General features: G+C 45.7%; 1 protein-coding gene across 1 annotated transcript; it reads right to left on the reverse strand.

The window, feature by feature from the left end:
• Window positions 1–644: 644 nt before the first annotated feature.
• LOC139458015 (tumor necrosis factor-inducible gene 6 protein-like) lies at window positions 645–19,038 on the reverse strand (the record flags this gene model as incomplete). Its single annotated transcript, XM_071239331.1, has 5 exons — window positions 18,806–19,038; window positions 16,003–16,093; window positions 8,384–8,640; window positions 1,571–1,661; window positions 645–754 (listed from the first exon to the last, which is right to left on the reverse strand). Coding segments are annotated over exons 1-5 (646 nt in total), but the record flags the coding sequence as incomplete, so codon positions are not given.
• Between the last annotated feature and the right edge of the window lie 615 nt (window positions 19,039–19,653).

The raw sequence follows: 19,653 nt of genomic DNA on the forward strand, positions 1-19,653 counted from the left end.
GGGAGAGGGAGAGAGGAGAGAGAGAGGGAGAAAGGGAGGGAGGGAGAGGGAGAGAGGGAGAAAGGGAGGGAGGAGAGAGGGAGAGGGAGAGGGAAGGAGAAAGGGAGGGAGGGAGAAAGGGTGGGAGGGAGAGGGAGAGAGGGAGAACGGGAGGGAGGGAGAGAGGGAGAGGGAGAGGGAGGGAGAAAGGGAGGGAGGGAGAGGGAGAGAGGGAGAAAGGGAGGGAGGGAGAGAGGGAGAGGGAGAGAGAGGGAGAAAGGGAGGGAGGAGAGGGAGAGAGGGAGAAAGGGGGGAGGGAGAGAGGGAGAGGGAGAGAGAGGGAGAAAGGGAGGGAGGGAGAAAGGGTGGAGGGAGAGAGGGAGAGGGAGAAGGAGAGAGGGAGAGGGAGAGAGGGAGAAAGGGAGGGAGGGAGAGGGAGAGAGGGAGAAAGGGAGGGAGGGAGAGGGAGAGAGGGAGAGGGAGAGGGAGGGAGAAAGGGAGGGAGGGAGAAAGGGTGGGAGAGGGAGAGAGGGAGGGAGGGAGAGGGGGAGAGGGAGTGAGGGTCTGAGGGAGAGGGAGGCAAGGAGGCAGGGAGGGAGGGAGAGGGAGAGGAAGAGGGAGAGGGAGAGGGAGAGGGAGGGATATTCACAGATGCCATCCCTTACCCTCTGTAATGCTGACTGTCTGTATGTCATCACAGTAGTCCTGGTAGTGTATCTGTGTCAGTTCAGTGGCTTCAGATCTGGCCACCTTCCAGAAAAACCTCAGTCGCATTCTGTAACAAAAAACATACAAATTACAAAGTGGTTGCCGTGACAACAAGTATATACTCACACATTACTTTCTCCTGAGTACAGAACATAGAGTAGTTTATACTTGGTGGTTGCCATGACAACACGTATATACTCACACATTACTTTCACCATAGAATGGAACATTTGTAGTTTAAACTTGTGGTTGCCGTGACAACACGTATATACTCACACATTACTTTCACCATAGAATGGAACATTTTGTAGTTTATACTTGGTGGTTGCCGTGACAACAAGTTTAAACTCACACATTACTTTCTCTCAAGGACAGAACATTTGTAGTTTATACTTGGTGGTTGCCGTGACAACAAGTTTATACTCACACATTACTTTCTCTCAAGGACAGAACATTTTGTAGTTTATACTTGGTGGTTGCCGTGACAACAAGTTTATACTCACACATTACTTTCACCATAGAATGGAACATAGAGTAGTTTATACTTGGTGGTTGCCGTGACAACAAGTATATACTCACACATTACTTTCACCATAGAATGGAACATAGAGTAGTTTATACTTGGTTGTTGCCGTGACAACACGTATATACTCACAGATTACTTTCACCATAGAATGGAACATAGAGTAGTTTATACTTGGTTGTTGCCGTGACAACACGTATATACTCACACATTACTTTCACCATAGAATGGAACATAGAGTAGTTTATACTTGGTTGTTGCCGTGACAACATGTATATACTGACACATTACTTTCACCATAGAATGGAACATAGAGTAGTTTATACTTGGTGGTTGCCGTGACAACACGTATATACTCACACATTACTTTCACCATAGAATGGAACATATAGTAGTTTGGGTTTGGTGGTTGCTGTGACAGGAAACTGGATGTTTTGGAAGGAAGCGACAACTGAAAAGAGCATCACCACAATATTTACATCGACTTCAACACATTAGGGCTTGAAACATTTCCAAAACCCAACTTGTCCCAGCTTCCCGAGGCAAGACAGTTAACTGACGACAAAAGTCCAGTTTCCACCCTTGCCAAACTAGGCTGGAATTCCTGGGCCGATCGTAGCGCCACCAGTGGCTATTACGAGTTATGCCCTTCTAAGCCTCTCCTATGGACCAATCCAATTCCACCTCTCTTTTCACTTGCATTTGCTTCAAACAAAATGGCGGCGCCCAGTCAAGACAATCTGATTGATAATCAAGATCTATATTGTGATAAAACGGGTCTTATATTGCCAAGTGTATCAAATAACATGAGCTCCTTGATTATAAACATGAAAAAAATTGAAAAATATGTGTTGACACAGAGTTGGTGGTGCGCATGATTTGCAAATTCTGCAATCGACCAAAATCTGTTGAACAGTTACGATTTTGTTGCGCGATTTTGATTGGACTATGTATAGACTCGTTAGTCCTGACAAAATGGAACTCTATAATACCAGCCTAGTTCGGCAAGGGTGAAAACTGGACTTTTATAGTCAGTTAACTCCCTTGCCTCGGGAAGATGAACTTGTCCGGCAGGGCAAATAGATATCTTTGTGTATCACACACCAACCAACACAACCACATCCACATCCAACACCACATCCAACACATCCACATCCAACACAACCACACACAACAACATCCAACACCACATCCAACACAACCACACAACCACATCCAACACAACCACATCCAACACAACAACATCCTACAACACCCAACACCACATCCAATAAACCACACACCTCATCCAACACAACCACACACACCACGTCAAATGGGCAGAGGTGATTGTTCGCAAGTGAATTTTTTGCAGTACACAAAGATATCTATTTGCCCTGCCGGACAAGTTCATCTTCCCAAGGCAAGGGAGTTAACTGACTATATCCAACACAACCACACACACCATCCAACACAATCACACACACCATCCCACACAACCACACACACCACTCAACACAACCACACACCATATCCAACGCAACCACACACCACATCCAACACAACCACACACACCATCCAACACAACCACACACCATGTCCAAGTGGTTGTTTTGGATGTGGCTGTGTGTGATTGTGTTGGATGGTGTGTGTGGTTGTGTTGGATGGTGTGTGTGGTTGTGTTGGATGGTGTGTGTGGTTGTGTATGGTTGTGTTGGATGGTGTGTGTGGTTGTGTTGGATGGTGTGTGTGGTTGTGTTTGATGATGTGTGTGGTTGAGTAGGATGTGGCTGTGTGTGATTGTGTTGGATGGTGTGTGTGGTTGAGTTGGATGGTGTGTATGGTTGTGTTGGATGGTGTGTGTGGTTGTGTTGGATGTGGTGTGTGGTTGCGTTGGATATGGTGTGTGGTTGTGTTGAATGGTGTGTGTGTGGTTGTGTTGGATGTGGTGTGTGGTTGTGTTGGAGGGTGTGTGTGGTTGTGTTGGATGTGACTGTATGTGGTTGTTTTGGATGTGGTTGTGTTGGATGGTGTGTGGTTGTGTGGGATGGTGTGTGTGGTTGTGTTGGATGTGACTGTGTGTGGTTGCGTTGGATCTGGTGTGTGGTTGTGTTAGATGTGGTGTGTGGTTGTGTTGGATGGTGTGCGGTTGTGTTGGATCTGGTGTGTGGTTGTGTTGGATGTGGTTGTGTTGGATGTGGTTGTGTTGGATGTGACTGTGTGTGGTTGCGTTGGATCTGGTGTGTGGTTGTGTTGGATGGTGTGTGTGGTTGTGTTGGATGGTGTGAGGTTGTGTTGGATGGTGTGTGTGGTTGTGTTGGATGGTGTGTGTGGTTGTGTTGGATGGCGTGTGTGGTTGTGTTGGATCTGGTGTGTGGTTGTGCTCAATGGTGTGTGTGGTTGTGTTGGATGTGGTGTGTGGTTGTGTTGGATGGTGTGTGTGGTTGTTTTGGATATGGTGTGTGGTTGTGTTGGATGTGGTTGTGTATGGTTGTGTTGGATGGTGTGTGTGGTTGTGTTGGATGTGGTGTGTGGTTGTGTTGGATGTGGTTAAGTTGGATGGTGTGTGGGGTTGTTTTGGATATGGTGTGTGGTTGTGTTGGATGTGGTTGTGTATGGTTGTGTTGGATGGTGTGTGTGGTTGTGTTGGATGGTGTGTGTGGTTGTGTTGAATGGTGTGTGGTTGTGTTGGATGGTGTGTGTGGTTGTGTTGGATGGTGTGTATGGTTGTGTTGGATGGCGAGTGTGGTTGTGTTGGATGGTGTGTGTGGTTGTGTTGGATGGTGTGTGTGGTTGTGTTGGATGGTGGGTGTGGTTGTGTTGGATGTGGTGTGTGGTTGTGTTGGATGGTGTGTGTGATTGTTTTGGATATGGTTGTGTATTGTTGTGTTGGATGTGGTGTGTGGTTGTGTTGGATGTGGCTGTGTGTGGTTGTGTTGGATCTGGTGTGTGGTTGTGTTGGATGGTGAGTGTGGTTGTGTTGGATGTTGTGTGTGGTTGTGTGGGATGTGACTGTGTGTGGTTGTGTTGGATGTGGTTGTGTTGGATGGTGTGTGGTTGTGTGGGATTGTGTGTGTGGTTGTGTTGGATAGCGTGTGTGCTTGTGCTCAATGGTGTGTGTGGTTGTGTTGGATGTGGTGTGTGGTTGTGTTGGATGGAGTGTGTGGTTGTGTTGGATGGTGTGTGTGGTTGTGTTGGATGGCGTGTGTGGTTGTGCTCAATGGTGTGTGTGGTTGTGTTGGATGTGGTGTGTGGTTGTGTTGGATGGAGTGTGTGGTTGTGTTGGATGTGGTGTGTGGTTGTGTTGGATGGAGTGTGTGGTTGTGTTGGATATGGTGTGTGTGGTTGTGTTGAATGTGGTGGCTGGTTGTGTTGGATGGTGTGTGTGGTTGTGTTGGATATGGTTGTGTGGTTGTGTTGGATGTGGTGTGTGGTTGTGTTGGATGTGGTTGTGTGTGGTTGTCTTGGATGGTGTGTGTGGTTGTGTTGGATGTGGTGTGTGGTTGCGTTGGATATGGTGTGTGGTTGTGTTGAATGGTGTGTGTGTGGTTGTGTTGGATGTGGTGTGTGTGAGGTTCTGTTGGATGAAGATGTGTTGGATGTGGTTGTGTTGGTTGGTGTGTGCTTGTATTGGATGGTGTGTGTGCTTGTGTTGGATGGTGTGTGTGGTTGTGTTGGATGGCGTGTGTGGTTGTGTTGGAGGGTGTGTGTGGTTGTGTTGGATGTGACTGTGTGTGGTTGTTTTGGATGTGGTTGTGTTGGATGGTGTGTGGTTGTGTGGGATGGTGTGTGTGGTTGTGTTGGATGTGACTGTGTGTGGTTGCGTTGGATCTGGTGTGTGGTTGTGTTAGATGTGGTGTGTGGTTGTGTTGGATGGTGTGCGGTTGTGTTGGATCTGGTGTGTGGTTGTGTTGGATGTGGTTGTGTTGGATGTGGTTGTGTTGGATGTGACTGTGTGTGGTTGTGTTGGATCTGGTGTGTGGTTGTGTTGGATGGTGTGTGTGGTTGTGTTGGATGGTGTGTGGTTGTGTTGGATGGTGTGTGTGGTTGTGTTGGATGGTGTGTGTGGTTGTGTTGGATGGTGTGTATGGTTGTGTTGGATGGCGAGTGTGGTTGTGTTGGATGGTGTGTGTGGTTGTGTTGGATGGTGTGTGTGGTTGTGTTGGATGATGTGTGTGGTTGTGTTGGATGGTGGGTGTGGTTGTGTTGGATGGTGTGTGTGATTGTTTTGGATATGGTTGTGTATTGTTGTGTTGGATGTGGTGTGTGGTTGTGTTGGATGTGGCTGTGTGTGGTTGTGTTGGATCTGGTGTGTGGTTGTGCTCAATGGTGTGTGTGGTTGTGTTGGATGTGGTGTGTGGTTGTGTTGGATGGTGTGTGTGATTGTTTTGGATATGGTTGTGTATTGTTGTGTTGGATGTGGTGTGTGGTTGTGTTGGATGTGACTGTGTGTGGTTGTGTTGGATCTGGTGTGTGGTTGTGCTCAATGGTGTGTGTGGTTGTGTTGGATGTGGTGTGTGGTTGTGTTGGATGGTGTGTGTGGTTGTTTTGGATATGGTGTGTGGTTGTGTTGGATGTGGTTGTGTATGGTTGTGTTGGATGGTGTGTGTGGTTGTGTTGGATGTGGTGTGTGGTTGTGTTGGATGTGGTTAAGTTGGATGGTGTGTGGGGTTGTTTTGGATATGGTGTGTGGTTGTGTTGGATGTGGTTGTGTATGGTTGTGTTGGATGGTGTGTGTGGTTGTGTTGGATGGTGTGTGTGGTTGTGTTGAATGGTGTGTGGTTGTGTTGGATGGTGTGTGTGGTTGTGTTGGATGGTGTGTATGGTTGTGTTGGATGGCGAGTGTGGTTGTGTTGGATGGTGTGTGTGGTTGTGTTGGATGGTGTGTGTGGTTGTGTTGGATGGTGGGTGTGGTTGTGTTGGATGTGGTGTGTGGTTGTGTTGGATGTGGTGTGTGGTTGTGTTGGATGGTGTGTGTGATTGTTTTGGATATGGTTGTGTATTGTTGTGTTGGATGTGGTGTGTGGTTGTGTTGGATGGTGTGTGTGTGGTTGTCTTGGATGGTGTGTGTGGTTGTGTTGGATGGTGTGTGTGTGGTTGTCTTGGATGGTGTGTGTGGTTGTGTTGGATGGTGTGTGTGTGGTTGTCTTGGATGGTGTGTGTGGTTGTGTTGGATGGTGTGTGTGGTTGTGTTGGATGGTGTGTGTGGTTGTGTTGGATGTGGTGTGTGGTTGTGTTGGATGTGGTGGCTGGCTGTGTTGGATGTGGTGGCTGGCTGTGTTGGATGTGGTGGTGTGTGGTTGTGTTGGATGGTGTGTGTGGTTGTGTCGGATGGTGTGTGTGTGGGTGTGTTGGATGGTGTGTGTGGTTGTGTTGGATGGTGTGTGTGGTTGTGTTGGATGTGGTGTGTGGTTGTGTTGGATGTGGTTGTGTTGGATGGTGTGTGTGGTTGTGTTGGATGGTGTGTGTGGTTGTGTTGGATGGTGTGTGTAGTTGTGTTGGATGGTGTGTGTGGTTGTGTTGGATGGTGTGTGTGGCTGTGTTGGATGGTGTGTGTGGTTGTGTTGGATGGCATGTGTGGTTGTGTTGGATGTGGTTGTGTTGGATGGTGTGTGGTTGTGTTGGATGTGGTGTGTGGTTGTGTTGGATGTGATTGTGTTGGATGGTGTGTGTGGTTGTGTTGGATGGCGTGTGTGGTTGTGTTGGATGTGGTTGAGTGTTGTAGTGTTGGAAGTGGTTCTTTTGGATATGGTGTGTGGTTGTGTTGGATGGTGTGTGTGGTTGTGTTGGATGGTGTGTGTGGTTGTGCTGGATGGCGTGTGTGGTTGTGTTGGATGTGGTGGCTGGTTGTGTTGGATGTGGTTTGTGGTTGTGTTGGATGGTGTGTGTGGTTGTGTTGGATGGTGTGTGTGGTTGTGTTGGATCTGGTTGTGTTGAATGTGGTGGCTGGTTGTGTTGGATGGTGTGTGTGGTTGTGTTGGATCTGGTGTGTGGTTGTGTTGGATGGTGTGTGTGGTTGTGTTGGATGGTGCGTGTGGTTGTGTTGGATGGAGTGTGTGGTTGTGTTGGATGGTGTGTGTGGTTGTGTTGGATGTGGTGGCTGGTTGTGTTGGATGGTGTGTGTGGTTGTGTTGGATGTGGTTGTGTTGGATGTGGTGTGTGGTTGTGTTGGATGTGGTTGTGTTGGATGGTGTTTGTGGTTGTGTTGGATGGCATGTGTGGTTGTGTTGGATGTGGTTGTGTGGTTGTGTTGGATATGGTTGAGTTTTGTTGTGTTGTGTTGGATGTGGCTGGAGGTGGCTGTGTGTGGTTGTGTTGGATGGTGTGTGTGGTTGTGTTGGATGGTGTGTGTGGTTGTGTTGGATGTGGTTGAGTGTTGGAAGTGGTTGTTTTGGATATGGTGTGTGGTTGTGTTGGATGGTGTGTGTGGTTGTGTTGGATGGTGTGTGTGGTTGTGTTTGATGTGGTTGTGTGTGGCAATGTTGGATGTGGTGTGTGGTTGTGTTTAATGTGGTGTGTGGTTGTGTTGGATGTGGTTGCTTACGTGTGGTTGTGTTGGATGGGTGTGTGGTTGTGTACTGTGGGGTTGTGTTGTGTGTGGTTGCATTGGATTGGTGTGTGTGGTTGTGGTGTGTGTGGTTGTGGTGTTAGGAGTTTAATTAGGTTGTGGTGTGTGGTGCTGTGTTTTGGTGTGTTAGGTTGTGGGGGTTGTTGAGTGTGGGGTTGTGTTGTGTGTGGTCGTGGGGTTGTTGTGTGTGGGGTTATGTTGTGTGTGGTCGTGAGGTTGATGTGTGTGGTTTTGGGGTTGTGTGTGGTTGTGGGGTTGTGTTGTGTGTGGTCGTGGAGTTGTGTTGTGTGTGGTTGTTGTGTTGTGTGTGGTCATGGGGTTGTTGTGTGTGGGGCTGTGTTGTGTGTGTGATCGTGGGGTTTTGTTTATTGTGGCCGTGGTGTTGTGTGTGGTCTTGTGGTTGTGTTGTGTGAGGTTGTGTTGTGTGTGGTAGTGGAGTTGTGTTGTTTGTGGTTGTGGGGATGTTTGTGTGTGGTTGTGGGGTTGCTGAGTGTGTGGTTGTTGGGTTGTTGAGTGTGGGGTTGTTGAGTGTGGGGTTGTGGGGTTGTTGAGTGTGGGGTTGTTGAGTGTTGGGTTGTGGGGTTGTTGAGTGTGGGGTTGTTGAGTGTGGGGTTGTGGTTACGTACATGTATACTTGACTTTGATGACGAAGCCTGCTGAGCTGACCCTGTCGTCGCTGTGAAAGATGATGCTACCCCCAGTCATGACGATGTACTCGGGGTAGAGATCACCACACCAGCGGTCGATGAGGTCCCCGCTGTTGGAGTAGATCTCGAGGTAGTCATTGATGCACTCTGGGGAGTCCTGTAGGGAGAAGGTCTCGAACTCCAGCTGTAGAGCATCGCTACTTCCTGAAGTCAGGTTCCACTGACAGTGTAGGTCACTGCAACATTCACACATACTGAGGTTCCACCGACAGAGTAGGTCACTGCAACATCCACACATACAGAGGTTCCACCGACAGAGTAGGTCACTGCAACATTCACACATACAGAGGTTCCACCGACAGAGTAGGTCACTGCAACATTCACACATACAGAGGTTCCACTGACAGTGTAGGTCACTGCAACATTCACACATACAGAGGTTCCACCGACAGAGTAGGTCACTGCAACATTCACACATACAGAGGTTCCACTGACAGTGTAGGTCACTGCAACATTCACACATACAGAGGTTCCACTGACAGTATAGGTCACTGCAACATTCACACATACAGAGGTTCCACTGACAGTGTAGGTCACTGCAACATTCACACATACAGAGGTTCCACTGACAGTGTAGGTCACTGCAACATTCACACATACAGAGGTTCCACTGACAGTGTAGGTCACTGCAACATTCACACATACAGAGGTTCCACCGACAGAGTAGGTCACTGCAACATTCACACATACAGAGGTTCCACTGACAGTGTAGGTCACTGCAACATTCACACATACAGAGGTTCAACTGACAGTGTAGGTCACTGCAACATTCACACATACAGAGTAGGTCACTGCAACATTCACACATACAGAGTGTTACGCAGTGTTTTTCGAACTGACTTTATTTTCACAAAGCTTGGCTATACATAGGCAATTTCATGTGCCGCACGATTTACATGGACTACAAAATCCGCGAAGCACTCGGCATTCGCAAGAATGCTCCCAGTGGTATTCCCAGCAAACATTTCAGGTTCCTGGCTATAGTTCTCCAGAACATTCCCCCCTACAAATGATAGATCCCAGTCTATCATTTCAAATAGTAGCTATCGATCACAACATATATACACGAAATAATATGCGACTTAATTGTTCATAAAAAGTCCACACATGTCCTGAAAAACAAAGCAGTCATTTCAACATTCACATCTCTGTAAATAAGAAATATTCCACTTGAAAGCATGTCGATTCACTGGTAAGTATAATGTTCATTGTTAAAAAGAAAGAACACATCCTGTTTTACAAAATGAAAAATATTAATGTTTCAGTCACTCGAAATACTTCCTTGAATGTTCATCCTTGAATAACATCTATCCATGAACTCTTCTGTCAATCCTCCATTCATGAAGTCTTCTATCCGTTCCTTGAATCCTTCTGCTGTTCTTTGAATCCTCCAGCTGCAGCTCCTGAAACATTCCATTCCAGTGGACACACTTTTGTCACTGGTCTTGTCACAACACCCTTACTGGTCTGTATGTCAACAACTCTAACGTGTCTATCTCTTCCAGGATGTGTCTTTATGATTCGTCCGGTGATCCAACTGCCTCTAGGTGACAGGGGAGACAACCAGAACCACGTCATCTACTTCAAGATCAAGGTTTGGTATAAACCATTTCTTCCTTGTTTGTAGAGAAGGAAGCCATTCAGACATCCACCGTTTCCAAAAGTGGCGTACAAGTTCTTGCACTCTTCGCCAACGTTTTTTCGGATTGAACACTGTCGTATCAACCGACTCGGGAGCAAATATTCCACCCAACTGACCATGAAGAAAGTGATTAGGAGTTAGTGGAACGTCATCATGTGGATGTGTACTTTAGTAAGTTAAAGGCCTTGAATTGATCAGCGATTCAGCTCCGGTAAAGGCAGTCACAAGTTCTTCATCAGTGATGTCGCCATTGCCAAGGATTGCATATATTGCTCATTTGGAAGACTTTATCATTGCTTCAAAAGCACCCCCAAAATGTGGTGAATATGGTGGGTGAAACTTCCAAGTAACTCCATGATTGGCCAAGGAGGTTTTAATGTAATCCTCATCAAGTTTGTCTACAAGTTGTTTCAGCTCTTTAACGGCCCCTGTGAAATTTGTCCCGTTATCTGAAACCACTACACTTGGCAAGCCTCGACGGTTGACCATTCTGTAAAAGGCATTCATGAACGAGTCGCTATCAAGACCGTATGCCATTTCCAAGTGCACCGCTCTAGTTGCCAGGCAAGTAAAGAGACAAAGGTAGCGTTTAACTCGTTGCTTCCCCCTACCTTGTAATGTGATGAAAGGTTCTGCAAAATCAACGCTGGTTTGATCAAATGCTCTCAATGAGTATTTCAGTCTAACTTGTGGTAGTGGAGCCATGATTTGCACACCAGGCTTTGACTTAAGTCTGCGACACCAAGAACATTCCTTTTCATATTCACGGATCTCTTCATAAGCAGAAACGATCCAGAAACCCTAAGTTAGTAGAGCAAGGATCTGATTTGTACCAAGGATGTGTTTTCCATCCTCATGATATTTCTTCACTATTAGCTTTGTTACCCAATTTCTTCTGGGCAATACTATCGGGAACTGTGCATCAAATGGGAGAAAATTTGCATACTGCAGTCTACCTCCACATCTAATCAACCCATCTTCATCAAGTATGGGATCAAGTCCAGTGAGTTTACTATTTGATGGCAATTGTTTCCTACATTCAAGTGCCGATACCTCCTTTGTAATTATCCAACTGTTGTGTGCACTAGTACTTCGGAAGCTAAACTCGTCATCTTTTGCCACCCACGTCAGACCAAGTGTTTTTGTAGTTGGCAACTCATCCCTACCAAGATCAACCTCAGTAGCCCTATTTTCTATGGGAATTTTCTGCAAGACTTCAGGTGAATTGCTTGACCACTTTCGTGCACACATGCCTGTCTTTCCCCACAACTCTGTAAGCTGCTCATACAGCTCTATGGCTTCGACCTCATTTGGAAGCGAGTCTATGTTGTCATCCATATAGGTCGACTTTAACACAGTCTCAGCAGCTTTTGGTAGAGTATCTTGAAACCTTCTAGCATGTTCTTGTGATATGTACTGTGCCAAAAACGGAGAGGCATTAACACCGAAGACTACTCTTGAGAATTGGTAAACCTGTGTCAAGTCATTCTGATTGTTTGACCTCCAAAGAAATGGAAAGAATGACCTGTCCTTTGGCAACATTTCTATCTGAAGATACATTTCTGCAATGTCACATACTATGGCTACCGAGTACCTTCTAAACCTGAGCAATATCTGAAATAGGTCACCTTGTAACTTTGGACCCTGATGGATAGTGTCATTCAACGATACACCTTCACATTTTGCTGATGCATCTAAGACACTGCGAACCTTTGTAGTTTCCCTATCTGGACGCACTACGGGAAAATGAGGTAAGTACCATCCACAAGGTACATCTGTTTCATCAGTGGACACCTTTTCAATGTAACCTTTTTCAAGATACTGAGATATGATACCATCATAAGTATCAGCAACCTGTTTGTCTTTTGATAATTTCTTCTCTGTGCAACAGAGACGTTTGTAAGCTATTTCCCAATTGTCTGGTAAAGGACTTGCATTTTCCTTCCATGGAATGCCAATTTGATACTGACCATTCTGGTATCTGATTGTATCTTTTACAGATTCAATCACAAATTCATCATCCTTGGAAAGGATAGATGTCAAAGGGGGAACTTCATCAACTTCCCAGAATTTCTGTAATATTGAACTTAATTCAACTTCCCAACTGTCAGTGAAGAATGTGCCCGAATTCTGACAATCACTTAATCCTGGTATCCTACCAACACAGGTCCAACCCAAGGGAGTTAATCGTGCTGTTGGCTCACCTTCCTGACACAGTATATCTTGATAGGATCTATGCAGTTCAAGATAATCCATTCCAATAAGAAGATCTATTATATGAGGAGATTTGACTTTTGGAAACTCAATGCTGTCATGGTGTTTCCATCTTCCTGCAAACTTCTGCCAATCAACAACCTGCATCTGTCCCGTAACCCGGGTAGCTGTTAAGGCAGATATTGTAGTATTGACTGAACCATCCAAACTCTCTAGTCTAACTTGAACTGACATAGTATCCAATGTTTCATGTTGCCCATTGAGGACACTAACTGAAACTTTCTCTGTAGGACCCCATAACCCTAATTCTGAGGCAGCATCTTGATTAATATAAGTCTGTGTGCTGGCATCATCCAGTAGTGCATTAACAACAATTCTGTTCTTTCCATTCTTTCGAACTACTGGCACCGTTCTCAATGATACTAGCGTTGACTTGCTAGATTTAGTGGAAGACATTGTAACTACAGATGGACCATGACTTCCATGTTGCTTTTCAGTTTCAGGAGTTTCAGCTTTAGAAACATTGTCACAACTTCTCTTTGTTGAGTGAAGAAATCTACTATGAGTTTGGTACAGTTATCTATTCCACAGGTGATTCTGCGTCTGCAACTATTACCTCGATGGTTAGTGCCCAAACACCAGAAGCAAAGGTTCAATTGTTTAGCAGTTTCCCATCTTGTGGGAACAGTCATTGTCTTGAACTGTTTACAGTTCCAAATATGATGACCACTTTTACAGAGCACACACTGAGCGTTCGTGTCAGTCTGTCGATCGCCAAAGAATAAACCTGATTTGCTCTGACCTCTAACTGTAATCCTTCCCTTTTGGGAAACGCCATGCAAAGTTTCTGATGCTACAACATTAAACTCAGTTTCTTGCAACACCCACTCACGCAATGTGTCTACCGATTCTTGATACTCTTGATCAAAGACCCATCTTTGATAGTCCGTTAACATAGATTCTGTCATTTTCTTCAGTAACTGATTATATAATGCTCCACTGCCCAACTCTTCTAGTCTGTCGGTATCTCTAAGATTGACCACGACAGTGTCTAACATGTCAGCATACCGCTCAATATCCTTGACATTGCCAGGATGAATTGGCCTAAAGTTACACACTTCCTCCAACTGTAATGTAATTTGGCGTCTCTTGCCACCATACTTCCTCTCCAATCTATCTAGTGCTATGTCATATGCAGCCGCACTATGACCTAAATCTTGTATGACTTTCATTGCATCCCCAGTTAAGTACTGACGCAACTGTAAAAGCTTGTACTCGGGTATAGCTGGAGCCTTATGAACACAAGCCATGAAAGCCGCTTTCCAACCCTCATATGATTTGGCATCACCCGAGAAAGTAGGAATGGAAACACGTCTCAACTGCTTCCACATATCATTTCCCAAATTGTAACTACCCGAATTTGCAACAGTTTCTGGGGAAATTTTATGTCTAACATTCTTCTGTGTAATGGGTTCTGGCCTATTCATATGACTAAATTCATCTGCATTGGTCTGCTGCCCCCGACCTAACCTAATGACATTTGTTTGTGACCTCTGACCTAAACAAGCAACATCTAAATCCATCTGTGGTTCCACTTGCTCTACATGAAAAGCAGTGACAACAGTAACATGCTTTTCTTTTTCAGCCGTAAATAATCTGGATAATCCTGTTCTAACACTGCTGAACGATCTCGTATCTGCCCTGTTTCTCAAATATTCTTGAGCTCGTTCTTGTATCTCATTCCCAATCTCCTCTATCTGTGTTACCTCGCCAGTAACTTTTGTCATGCTATCTGGATCACCTATTGTTTGAAATGTTTCAGACAATGCTATAACTATCTCGATTAACTATCTCATTAACTTTGTCAGTCGCGTTTCGGATTTCAGTCCGAGTGGAACGATTCTCGTCATCAATAAGTCTTTCAAGTCTATTTGTTGCTTTAGTGAAGGCTGATTTGACTATAGCCTTCTTGCGTCTAAGTTCCGCTATTTCTGCCACATAGTCAGGAAAGTCATGAGCTGACTTTTTAGACCCTGTTTGCGACATGACTTGGTGCACGAGATTTAAAGAAACAGTCAACAAATTAGTTCAAAATCTGTTTGTTCTTTAAACTATGACTCAAACTCCACTATAACCCTAACTAAATGTCAACACACGACATAACATGCAACTAATCTACTAACGTGCAAACGGCACCCTATACCCAGATAACACTGCTCTAAACTATCCAAAACCACACTCTGCTACCATTTGTTACGCAGTGTTTTTCGAACTGACTTTATTTTCACAAAGCTTGGCTATACATAGGCAATTTCATGTGCCACACGATTTTCATGAACTACAAAATCCGCGAAGCACTCCGCGTTCGCACGAATGCTCCCAGTGGTATTCCTGGTGGTATTCCCAGCGAACATTTCAGGTTCCTGGCTATAGTTCTCCAGAACACAGAGGTTCCACTGACAGTATAGGTCACTGCAACATTCACACATACAGAGGTTCCACCAACAGAGTAGGGTACTGCAACATTCACACATACAGAGGTTCCACTGACAGTGTAGGTCACTGCAACATCCACACATACAGAGGTTCCACCGACGGAGTAGGTCACTGCAACATTCACACATACAGAGGTTCCACTGACAGAGTAGGTCACTGCAACATTCACACATACAGAGGTTCCACTGACAGAGTAGGTCACTGCAACATTCACACATACAGAGGTTCCACCGACAGAGTAGGTCACTGCAACATTCACACATACAGAGGTTCCACCAACAGAGTAGGTCACTGCAACATTCACACATACAGAGGTTCCACCGACAGAGTAGGTCACTGCAACATTCACACATACAGAGGTTCCACCAACAGAGTAGGTCACTGCAACATTCACACATACAGAGGTTCCACTGACAGAGTAGGTCACTGCAACATTCACACATACAGAGGTCACACACCCTCTGATGGCTGTACATCACACACAGACACTGACAAGACGGAGGTCACACACCCTCTGATTGCTGTACATCACACACAGACACTGACAAGACAGAGGTCACACACCCTCTGATGGCTGTACATCACACACAGGCACTGACAAGATGGAGGTCACACACCCTCTGATGGCTGTACATCACACACAGACACTGACAAGACAGAGGTCACACACCCTCTGATGGCTGTACATCACACACAGACACTGACAAGACGGAGGTCACACACCCTCTGATTGCTGTACATCACACACAGACACTGACAAGACAGAGGTCACACACCCTCTGATGGCTGTACATCACACACAGGCACTGACAAGATGGAGGTCACACACCCTCTGATGGCTGTACATCACACACAGACACTGACAAGACAGAGGTCACACACCCTCTGATGGCTGTACATCACACACAGACACTGACAAGACGGAGGTCACACACCCTTTGATGGCTGTACATCACACACAGACACTGACAAGACAGAGGTCACACACCCTCTGATGGCTGTACATCACACACAGACACTGACAAGACGGAGGTCACACACCCTCTGATGGCTGTACATCACACACAGACACTTATATATATAGAGAAACCCTTGGATGTATGTACAAGGGAGAAAACTCCACCTAGTGATGGAGAGAAGTAGATCACTTGATGACAAGCACCGACACCTGACAACCTCTACGTACCTTTTGTACAGTCCACTGTACGTGGGGAGTGAGATGCTGGTGGTTTTACTGATGGTCAGGTGTAGAGGGCCGTCATAGCACTGGCCGCACACTGCAACCAAAGCACAAAAGGGATGTACTAAACATTCAACAACAGCATCTTCAACAGCGCTATAACACTGGCCGCACACTCCAACAGAAACACAGAAGGGATGTACTATACATTCAACAACAGCATCTTCAACAGCGCTATAACACTGGCCGCACACTCCAACAGAAACACAGAAGGGATGTACTATACATTCAACAACAGCATCTTGAACACTGCTATAACACTGGCTGCACACTCCAACAGAAACACAGAAGGGATGTACTATACATTCAACAACAGCATCTTGAACACTGCTATAACACTGGCCACACACTCCAACAGAAACACAGAAGGGATGTACTATACATTCAACAACAGCATCTTGAACACTGCTATAACACTGGCCGCACACTGCAACAGAAACACAGAAGGAATGTACTATACATTCAACAACAGCATCTTCTACAGCGCTATAACACTGGCCGCACACTCCAACAGAAACACAGAAGGGATGTACTATACATTCAACAACAGCATCTTGAACACTGCTATAACACTGGCCACACACTGCAACAGAAACACAGAAGGGATGTACTATACATTCAACAACAGCATCTTCAACAGCGCTATAACACTGGCCGCACACTGCAACAGAAACACAGAAGGGATGTACTATACATTCAACAACATCTACAACAGCGCCATAACACTGGCCGCACACTTCAACAGAAACACAGAAGGGATGTACTATACATTCAACAACATCTACAACAGCGCTATAACACTGGCCGCACACTGCAACAGAAACACAGAAGGAATGTACTATACATTCAACAACAGCATCTTCTACAGCGCTATAACACTGGCCGCACACTCCAACAGAAACACAGAAGGGATGTACTATACATTCAACAACAGCATCTTGAACACTGCTATAACACTGGCCACACACTGCAACAGAAACACAGAAGGGATGTACTATACATTCAACAACAGCATCTTCAACAGCGCTATAACACTGGCCGCACACTGCAACAGAAACACAGAAGGGATGTACTATACATTCAACAACAGCATCTTCTACAGCGCTATAACACTGGCCGCACACTCCAACAGAAACACAGAAGGGATGTACTATACATTCAACAACAGCATCTTGAACACTGCTATAACACTGGCCACACACTGCAACAGAAACACAGAAGGGATGTACTATACATTCAACAACAGCATCTTCAACAGCGCTATAACACTGGCCGCACACTGCAACAGAAACACAGAAGGAATGTACTATACATTCAACAACATCTACAACAGCGCCATAACACTGGCCGCACACTTCAACAGAAACACAGAAGGGATGTACTATACATTCAACAACAGCATCTTCAACAGCGCTATAACACTGGCCGCACACTGCAACAGAAACACAGAAGGGATGTACTATACATTCAACAACATCTACAACAGCGCCATAACACTGGCCGCACACTTCAACAGAAACACAGAAGGGATGTACTATACATTCAACAACAGCATCTTCAACAGCGCTATAACACTGGCCGCACACTGCAACAGAAACACAGAAGGGATGTACTATACATTCAACAACAGCATCTTCAACAGCGCTATAACACTGGCCGCACACTGCAACAGAAACACAGAAGGGATGTACTATACATTCAACAACATCTACAACAGCGCCATAACACTGGCCGCACACTTCAACAGAAACACAGAAGGGATGTACTATATATTCAACAACAGCATCTCAGACCTCCTCACTGACCAATGTCCCTTTTATATCCCTCTTATTGGCCAATCAGATTCCACCTATCATATTACATGCATTTGCTTCAAACAAAATGGCAGCACCATGTCAAGACAATTTGATCAATAAAACAGGTCTTACCTCTCGAAGGGCATAAAAATACTTGAGCATTTTGATTAAAACATGAAAATATTTGAAAAATATCTGTGGATGCCCCAATGACGTTACACATGACTTGCAAATCCTGCAACTGACCCAAATCTGCATGACAATTGTTATATTCTTTTCAAACTGGATCATGTCTATTTCGTTACGCGATTTTGATTGGATTATGCACAGACTCGTTAGTCCAGTCACTTGGCACGGTAGACATGCATGACAGAGTCACTGCTTCCAAGATTGATGGCAGTGCTTCCCACAGGTGATGGAAAGTCTATCTTTCAGCTGTTTATCAGCAGTGGCGGGTCCAGAGGGGGTGGCCTCAGTTATTAAATGTACAAAATAACAAAATAATCCTAACATGCTAACATGCTGATTTTGTTGTTAAAGTAAAATTGAAAATGGTTTACAGGTCGTCATTGTGATTATAATTGTGATTATTATTGTGATGATGATGATTATTATTATTATTATTATTATTATTATTGGCTCCCCTACACAAACCCTCAGGTCTTTGTTTAGCAGTAGCAAGGACTGAGATGTGATCGTAATGAGACTGACTTCCTACGCAACACTCGGAGAAAGTTAACTTTCTGTAAATTACAGTGTAACGTGCGGTAAGTCAATAATCAACCTCGAACACAAAACATGTCGCTAAAACACACCTCTATCCCCTGTGTTGCGACATTTGACAGTGACAGAAAGTATCGGTGTGCGGGGGGAATACTTTCAACATTTATGACAGTACGGACGGATGGATTTTGATCGGGAACTTGTGCAGTTCCTGGGATGTGCCGACTTACCTGTCCCCAGAACGCTGAGCAGCAGGACACAGGTGTGTCTCCACCTCCCCATCTCGCCGCGGTACGGAATCCCCACTGTCACGCTCCCAAGCTTCATCTACATCCCGGTTAGGTACTAATCCAAGATCATCGAAGGGTGCCGGCCTCATTAATCCATATCATGCTAATCTTTGATAATAATACAGGTAGTCAGTCAACCAGCCAGCTGAATATCACAACACTGACGTCACTTCCGTTCTAGTCAGTTACGACCGAGGTAAGGCAAGTGGGGTCTAACTGGTGACACAAGGCGAAGTTTGTCGCCATGACACCGCAGTAAATTATGCGTTTTATTGCCGGTCGGTTTGCCCAAGCCATTTGCCATGAGGAAAACAAGATCTCACCATATTACAGTGACACACACCTGGCCAGACGACTGAAGTGGTGGATCATAAACAACACAGGCAGACACAAGTACGGCCCTCAGTTGTTACCGCAAGCTGAGTCCTGTTTGAAAATAGTGACTCATTTCTACCGCGCACCCCCACCCCAACCCACCCCAACCAGCCCCGGTCCTTTTTAGAGGTACACATATCTATCGCGCACCCCCACCCCATCCCACCCCAACCAGCCCCGGTCTTATATAGAGGTACATATTTCTACCGCGCACCCCCACCCCATCCCACCCCAACCAGCCCCGGTCTTTCTTAGAGGTACACATATCTACCGCGCACCCCCACCCCATCCCACCCCAACCAGCCCCGGTCTTTCTTAGAGGTACACATATCTACCGCGCACCCCCAGCCCAACCCACCCCAACCAGCCCCGGTCTTTCTTAGAGGTACACATTTCTACCGCGCACCCCCACC

Source organism: Haliotis cracherodii, unplaced genomic scaffold (assembly GCF_022045235.1).
Source record: "Haliotis cracherodii isolate W230 unplaced genomic scaffold, xgHalCrac1.p SCAF_12, whole genome shotgun sequence".
Taxonomy (NCBI): Eukaryota; Metazoa; Mollusca; class Gastropoda; order Lepetellida; family Haliotidae; genus Haliotis; species Haliotis cracherodii.